General features: G+C 34.9%; 1 protein-coding gene across 1 annotated transcript; it reads left to right on the top strand.

Moving 5' to 3' along the window:
- Nucleotides 1-3,211: 3,211 nt before the first annotated feature.
- Nucleotides 3,212-5,650, top strand: Cxcl10 (C-X-C motif chemokine ligand 10). Its single transcript, XM_076864772.1, has 4 exons — nt 3,212-3,324; nt 4,060-4,186; nt 4,411-4,500; nt 4,769-5,650. The coding sequence occupies exons 1-4, from the start codon at nt 3,264-3,266 to the stop codon at nt 4,785-4,787; spliced, it is 297 nt and encodes a 98-aa protein (XP_076720887.1). The 5' UTR covers nt 3,212-3,263; the 3' UTR covers nt 4,788-5,650.
- Nucleotides 5,651-8,255: the final 2,605 nt, after the last annotated feature.

Here is an 8,255-nt window from a genome sequence, read left to right as displayed (position 1 = left end):
ATAGGATTTTTCTCCCAAGCAGACCCCCATTCAAAACAAGAAGAAAAGGATCTTTTGTTTTGATTCTATTCTCACCAGGCAATGTATTGATTGCTAGTTCAACTTCCAGGGACTTTGATCCTAGAAAAGGATAATCTAGATACCAGAATCAACTATGAGTAGGAACATACTCATTACAAACTAGTGAAGTGCTTTTAATTTGCATGTAGTCTCTTATAGATTTAATTTACATAAGTAACTCTCTGAAAACATACTTAACTCTGGATTAGGAAAAACAGGCATTTCTGAACCTGTAAAAATGAAGACCAGATCTACCGAATCCTGACAAGGTAATGCCATACCAATTAAACTCTATTAACCTTCCTGACTGCTTGGCTGACTTTGTTCTACACTATTTTTGGTGCCATTTCTATTATTGTGTATGCTTTTCTCTCCTGGCCACTTGTCTTAAGTTTGAGGCTCATCTCAGGCTTTTTTGTTTGCTTTTTCTGAATACTAGATCTTCTAAGCACTTTTGGCAAAAATCAGTATGCTTTCATCTGTGCCAGGTATGGTGGCACATGCCTATAATCCTAGCTACTTGGGAGACTGAAGCAAGAGGATGGAAGGTTCAAGGCCAGCCTGGGCAACCTTGTCTCAAAATAAAATAAAAAGGTCTGGGAATGTAGTTCTGTAGTATAATGTCCCTGGGTTAGGGACCTAATAAAAATCCCTTTTCTCCAAATTTTTGCCAGCATTTGTTATTTCCTGTATTTTTGATAATGACATTCTAACTGAGATGAGATGATACTTCATTGTGATTTTGATTTGCATTTCTCCGATGATGAATGAAATTGAGCTTTTTTTCATGTATTTTTTGGCCATTGTATGCCTTATTTTGAAGAGTATTTGCTTAATGCTTTAGCCCATTTTTAAACTGGATTGTTTGATTTATTTTGGTGTTCAGCTTTTTTGAGTTCCTTATATATTTTGGATTTTAATTATTTGTTGTATGTACCATTTGCTAATATTTTCTTCCATTCTGTAGACTCTTAATTCTATTAACTCCTTTGCTGTATAGAAGGTTCTTAGTTTGATGTAATCCCGTTTGTCTATTTTTACTTTTGTTGTCTGTACTTTTGAGGTCCTATCCAAAAAAATCATTGTCTAACCAACTGTCTTTAAGTGTTTCTCCTATTTTCTTATAGTAATTTCATGTTTAAGATTTAGGTCTTTGGTCCATTTTAAGTTGATTTTTTTTTTTTTTTGGTAGTTGGACACAACACCTTTATTTCATTTGTTTATTTTTGGATGTGGTGCTGAGGATCTAATACAGGGTCTCACACATGCGAAGCGAGCGCTCTACAGCTAAGCCACAACCCCAGCCCTTGAATTGATTTTTGTGTATGGTAAGAGGAAGGGATCTAGTTTCTTTCTTTTCCATATGCATATCCAGTTTTGCCAGTACTGCTTATTAAAGACACTGTTTTTTTTTTCTCCACTGTATAATAAGTGTTTAATTCCTGAAGTACCAAAATAATTTCAAAAATTATTCCAGCTAATTAAACAGAACAATGGAAATCAGGAATCCAAATTAAACACAATATTTTCTCTCCAGAAGATACATTAAAAAGTGGCTGAGAACATGGAGCCAGAGTTACTTATTACAAAGATTAAATGAGTCAATATTCACAAAGCATTTCAAAAAATGCCTAATTCCATTTATGCTATGTAATGTTTAAAAATCAATTCAATGGAATGAAATCAACCAACAATTAACCTCATAATTATAATGTCCCAATAAAAAATAAGATAGCAAATAAAATATCAATAAGAAATATTTGCTCCTTAAGAAAATATTTTTAGTTCACTTATCAACTTTCCCTCTTGTCTCAAGCTGTTTTCCCAAGGTCTGTTTCTAATCATACTCCATTTTCAATTTATTTCCTCATAGCTATAATAACACTATTATATCTATGAATCCTTTCCTCACACCATTCTAGATACCATCTTATGATATTTTCATTCAGGGACTGACTCTAAAAAAAAATGAAACTTGTTTTAACACACCAGAAATCAGATATCCAAATGACTAGTGTTTCTCTCAAAATATTTACATTGGAGGCTATTTATTTATTCTAATGATATTATAAATGGCCAAAGTATTTATGGAATTCTTTGAAATTTGCCAATTCTATATCTTTTACCTTGTCCAAGACCAACTTTTTAGTACTTGATCAAAGTACTAAATCACCTGTCAACAGATACAACTTGCTATTACCCAAAATTAACTCACCTATAAAAGATGAAAAACTGCTATTAATGAGAAGTAAGAGACTATTAAAATATATTTCTGTGAAAGTAATCACAAAAATTTAAAATAAATACTGGAAAAATGTACCAGTTACAATACAATAAATGGATGGCAACCAGTTGGTAACCTAATACAAACATCAAACCTCTCAAGATTCTTCTTCCATTTGTGAAATGAAAATAACTTTACTACTACCTTCTTTGCAGGGTAACTATGGGAGAAAATGGCAATGTATAATGCTTATGAAACCTGTAACAGTAAATAACATAAAATATTCCCATTCATGCCTATTGAGTCAAATTAAGATAGACACAGTGTTGGAGAATGCAGACAATCCTCTCTCTTTCTTACCCTAACTCCCTCCCTCCCTTCCTCCTCATGGAATCTCTGCCCTGCTCAGTCCCTAAAGGAACTGTGGTTTCCTGCCCTCAGCATTAATGGTTTCTTTTACTACTGCCCAGAGGATTTCCTGACTTGGATGCCTCTGTCGACGTAACATATAGGAAAAAAATTAAAAAGAATGATATAAAACACATTAAGGCCCACTTACTTAAAAATTGTACTTAGGACTTTGACTTAAAGATTAATTTGATATTTTACAGGAGGCAAATGTGAGAATTAAATGTCCATTTAAAAAAAACCTATTTCTGTATGCAATAAAGATCTGTTTTTCAAGAAACAGTTTATGTTTTAGAAAGTGAAACCTAACTCACTGAAAAGAAAGGACAGGGGGAAATTCCATAACTCAGAGGCCATAATAAATACAAATAATTCCTTTGATTTTGCAACAGGGGACTTCCCCAAAGACTAGCCAGCAGATTTTGCTTAGTCAATTGTTATCCAATCAGAGTTAGGGAGGGAAAATGCCTTTGCATATAAATACTGCACACCAGCTCCACATTTTAAGAGACACTCCTCAACTGCTTAAACTTTCTGAGCCTACTACAGAGGAACCTCTGGTCTCTGCACCATGAACCAAAGTGCTGTTTTTATTTTCTGCCTCATCTTTCTTACTCTCAGTGGAACTCAAGGTAAGAAATATTAAGGAATACTTAATTTATGAAATCATAAAGCAGGACTGGGTATAAATTCTATATACAATATAGAAATAGTATATTTTCAAGTTCAGTGTGTGTCTAAAAATGAGAGGGAAATAAACAGAGATTACTACCTCTGGTCACAGTTTATATGACTGAAGTAAGAGAAACAAGTAGAATTTTAAAAAGAGGGATAGAGGAAGTGAAGGAAAAGATAAAAAAAAAAAAAAAGGGAGAAGCTGGTCGCGGTAGCGCATGCCAGTAATTCCAGCCACTCAGGAGGCTGAGGCAAGAGGATCTCAAATTCAAATACAGTCTCAGCAACTCAGCGAGACCCTGTCTCATAATAAAATATATAAAAAGGGCTGGGAATGTGGCTCGGTGGTTAAGCATCCCTGGATTCAATCCCTGGTCCAAAAAAAAAGGAGGATAGAAAAAATGTGAGGAAATGAGGAGAGGATAAGACACAGATACTCCTTACCTAGCTAAGCTTGCTCCATTACATGAACTGTGCCCAAGGGTGATTTTATAATCAACAAGTTACAATTCCCCTCTTCAAGATAATCAGCTATTATATCATTTAGAGCTGTGTTACAATAGGAAACATTCCCCCTCAGATAAAGTGACTATATGACAATATAGGGATAGGATTTCACTAAATACTACCAATCCACATGTCTTATGAGACCTGTATTAACTTTCCCTGCCATGTTGTCGCTCTTCCTGCAGGAATGCCTCTCTCAAGAACAACACGCTGCAACTGCATCCAGATTAGTAATCGACCTGTTAATCCAAAATCATTAGAAAAACTTGAACTTATTCCTGCAAGTGAATCTTGTCCACGTGTTGAGATCATGTGAGTAAAATTCCATCTGAGGGTCACCTCCCTGGTTGTAAAGTATTTTAAACATGTGATGATTATCACAAAAGATCAGTAAAGGGTTTGTGATGAACACTATTGTATAGCAGAGGAAAATATCTAGAGTGAAACTTAGATGTCTGACTTTGGAACTGTGTATTCCATCTACTTTGTAGCCTCAACATTGTTTTAAATATTTTTACTCCTACTTACTTCTACAGTGCCACAATGAAAAAGAGTGGGGAGAAGAGATGTCTGAATCCAGAATCTAAAGCCATCAAGAATTTACTGAAAGCACTTAGGAACGAAAGGTAGGTTTGTTGTTGCTTGCAGAACAACTGCTCTTTAGGGAATGGAAATCCTGGGAAGTTAGCAACATTTGCATTGGGCTTTACTGTGCGACCCTTGGATCAAACGTATGTTACTATCATGCCTTTTTCTACCTGCATTTACTCAGACATGAAGCTCATGCTTTACCTGAGGATCTTTGGGTTATCTATATACTCAGTGTATTTTAAGCAGAACCCAGACTAATTCCAGAGTCTATACAACTTTTATATTCCTTTTCTCTTCTTACAGGTCTAAAAGATCATCTTGAAACCAGAGATTAGCAAAATCACTGCAGTGCTGATAAAGATGGACCACAAAGAAGATATTTCTATTACTTCCTCACAGAGAGTGTATGTTAAATTCTAACTGTTCCTGGTTTGTATTTCTCCTGAAAAGTGACCAACGACAGTCATCAAATTAGCTGCTATACCTCCTGTGGTTTATTATCCTGAGCTGTAATTTCTCTAATAGTAAGAGTTACTAGCTCTATTACTAATAGCTAGTAATAGCTCTAATAACTAATAATGACTCTGTCCTGGCACTACACTATAAGCTATGTAGAGGTGCTACCTTCCTAGCAAATGTGCCAAGTCCTAGCCTACTACTGACACTTTCCTCACCTATCCTATCTGCTAAGGGTTATTAAGGGATCCTTTTGACTTCTGGCTTTATCAAAATCTTAAATAACTAAAGGTATGCAACCAAAGGTATAAAATCTGCTTATTAATGAATAATCTTTACTTCGTGGGTTTTTATTGCCATCCTCCCCCAGGAATTCATATTTTTTCAGTGGTTACATACACATAATTCCAAATATCTACAGGAAGTTGGATATGTATGGAAATTATGTGTAAATATTGCTATTTAATGAAAGACTATAAAAGGAGTTCTTAGAGATATATTTTTATATTGTTTTCAATGTATATGAACTAATATAATTTGTATAATTAAATACTACAGACCAATGAGTTAGTAGGGAAATTTTAAAATCTAGGTATATGCTTTGCATGTTATATAAGACAAATGTGTTGAATGGTTTTCAAAACAAAAATGATGTGCTGTCCTGGAAATATTAAAAAAGATTACATGACTGTTGTAAGACCATAAAGGTAATAAAGTAATTATCACTAAGATGAAGTGTCTTGTGGGTCTCTGACTGGAACATTTACTTCATAAGGAGCTTATATTGGAAAATCCATGGCTTGGAGAAGCTGGGATGAGTAGAAGACAAACGAGTTGGAGAATTACCACACTCTCTCCAACTTTAGTCTCCTGAAAGGCCCATTATATAAGATTCCTATATAAGCAATGTAGTATGAGAGACCTTGGTCTGTTTCAGACCACTATAACCAAGTTTCTATGCAACAACTCCCTCTGAACATTTTATAGGGACTTCAAATTACAAAATATTGCAAATTTATTCTCTCTTAGATCTGTTTCTTCTACTCTATTCTAATGTCCTAGTTGAAAACTGCACATCATCCACACAGTTCCCAAACCAGAAACAGAAATACTTCTATACTACTACTACTCCCTCACTTCCCACATCTAATTAGTTACTAAGAAGATATTTGCAACAGATTCAGTTGAGAAATTATTAATGTCTAAGATATATAAAGATTCCTATGGATAAAAAGGGAAAAACAAGTTGAGAAATGAAAAACAAAAGTGAATTGGAATTTCACACACACAAAAAAGAGGCACAATCCCGGAACATGAAAAGATATTCGGCCTCCCCCTCCCCCCCCTCTTTTTTTTTTGTACTGGGGATTGAACCCAATTACACTCAACTACTGAGCCACATCCCCAACCCTTTTATCTTTTAATTTTTGTAAGTTGTCAATGGGCCTTTACTTTATATGCAGTGCTGAGAACCGAACTCAGTGTCTCTTACCTGCTAGGCAAGCCCTCTACCAGAGCTACAACCCCAGCCCCACAACCTTTTTAATATTTTATTTAGCGACAGGGTCTCACTAAGTTGCTGAGGGCCTCACTAAGTTGCTGAGGCTAGCTGTGAACTAACCATCCTCTTGCCTCAGCATCCCAAGACACTGCTATTACAAGTATGTGCCAACAAGCCAGCTTCATTTTTTAATCAAGGAAAGGTACTTTCAAATCATTATGGGATACAATTTCACAGCAACAGACTGGCAAAAAAAATTTTACTTTGGGTAATACCAACTGTCAGCAAGAATGCAGAGCAATGAGAATGCCTCTTCATTGCTGTTAAAAGAAAATGTTGACTACTTTGGAAAATAGTTTGGCACCAGCTTATAGAGTTGAATACGTATATATCCTATATCCCAGTATTTCTACTATGTGTATACCATAGATAAATTATCTATGTCATAGGACATGTTTAAGAACGCTGTAGCAGCACTGGTCATATAAGAGCAAAACTCTGAACACAATCTAAATGTTGATAAGTGGATAATTAAGGTATATTTATTCAATAAAAATAAATAAAGTACAACTACACACATCAATATGCATGAATCTCAAAAACAATGTTGCACAAAAGCAACACATTACAGAAGAGTACATGCATCATGACTCAATTTACTATTAAGTTTATGCCAGAAAAACTGAACATTTTATTTAGGATTAAAGACAGGGTGAAAACAAAGAATTGGCATGAAAATCAGGATGGCAATGGTTTTCACAAAGAGAAAAGAATGCAGTCCGAGAGGAGCATATAAGGGATTTCTGGACTATGGTAACTAGGTGGTGGGTAGATGAGAGTATGTTACTTAATCTGGACCTATACAATTTCTTTCAAATACAAACACTCTATATTAAACTTAAGGTAAAGCAAATTATCAAAAGAACCTTGGAATGTTACCAATATGAGACATCTTCATGAATATGAAGGAATTTCATATAACAAAGTGGAAATAATTATGTATTCTGATATATAAAAAACAAATACAGAATGTGACAATTACTATGGGAGCTGTAGGTAAATCTCAGAAATACTTGGATATTGAAGAATTCCTCCTTCCTACCTTCTTATTTTCCTAACTTTCTAAATCTATATATAAAAAAAGGGTACCTATTGTTTTAAATCCATTTTGTGCTTCTACATCAAAACATCTGAGACTGAGTAATTTATAAAGAACAGAAATTTCTCGCAGTTCCAGAGGCTGGCCAGTACAAGATCAAAACATCAGCGCCTAGTGAGAGCCTTCCTGTTGCTTCCTTATATGATGGAAGGGCAGGGGAGGTAAATTCCTCCATCAAATCCCTTTATAAAGGCACCTCACCTCATTCCTTTAATCAGAGAGAAGCTCTCTTTGCCTAATCATGGTTTCTTTCTTTCTTTCTTTTTGGTATCTGGCTTGCTTACTTTTTTAAATGATTTTATTACTGCATTCTGCATTGTATTTATACACAATAATGAGGTTTATTTTGACATAATCATCCATGCATGGAATATAATTTGTTCCATTTTACTCCCCAGTACTTCCTCTTTCTTTTCCCTCCTCCCCCTGTTCTCCTTCCTCTACTGGTCTTCCTTCTATTTATTTAATGGTTTTTAAAATTGATACTTTATAGACATTAAGATAGAATTCATGTGTTATATTCATATATACACAGTATAATTTGGTCATTTTCATTTTGCAATTCCTTCCTTTTCCCTTCCTTCTTCCCTCCCCCTCAATTCCCTTCCTCTACTCCATTGATCTCCCCTCTTTTTTCATGGAACCTGACCCCTTTCATTTTTTTCCCTTACTTC

The sequence above is a fragment of the Callospermophilus lateralis genome, chromosome 8 (assembly GCF_048772815.1).
Source record: "Callospermophilus lateralis isolate mCalLat2 chromosome 8, mCalLat2.hap1, whole genome shotgun sequence".
NCBI lineage: Eukaryota > Metazoa > Chordata > Mammalia > Rodentia > Sciuridae > Callospermophilus > Callospermophilus lateralis.
The sequence above is the reverse complement of the archived record's forward strand: the minus strand, read 5'-3'. Positions and strand labels throughout refer to the sequence as shown.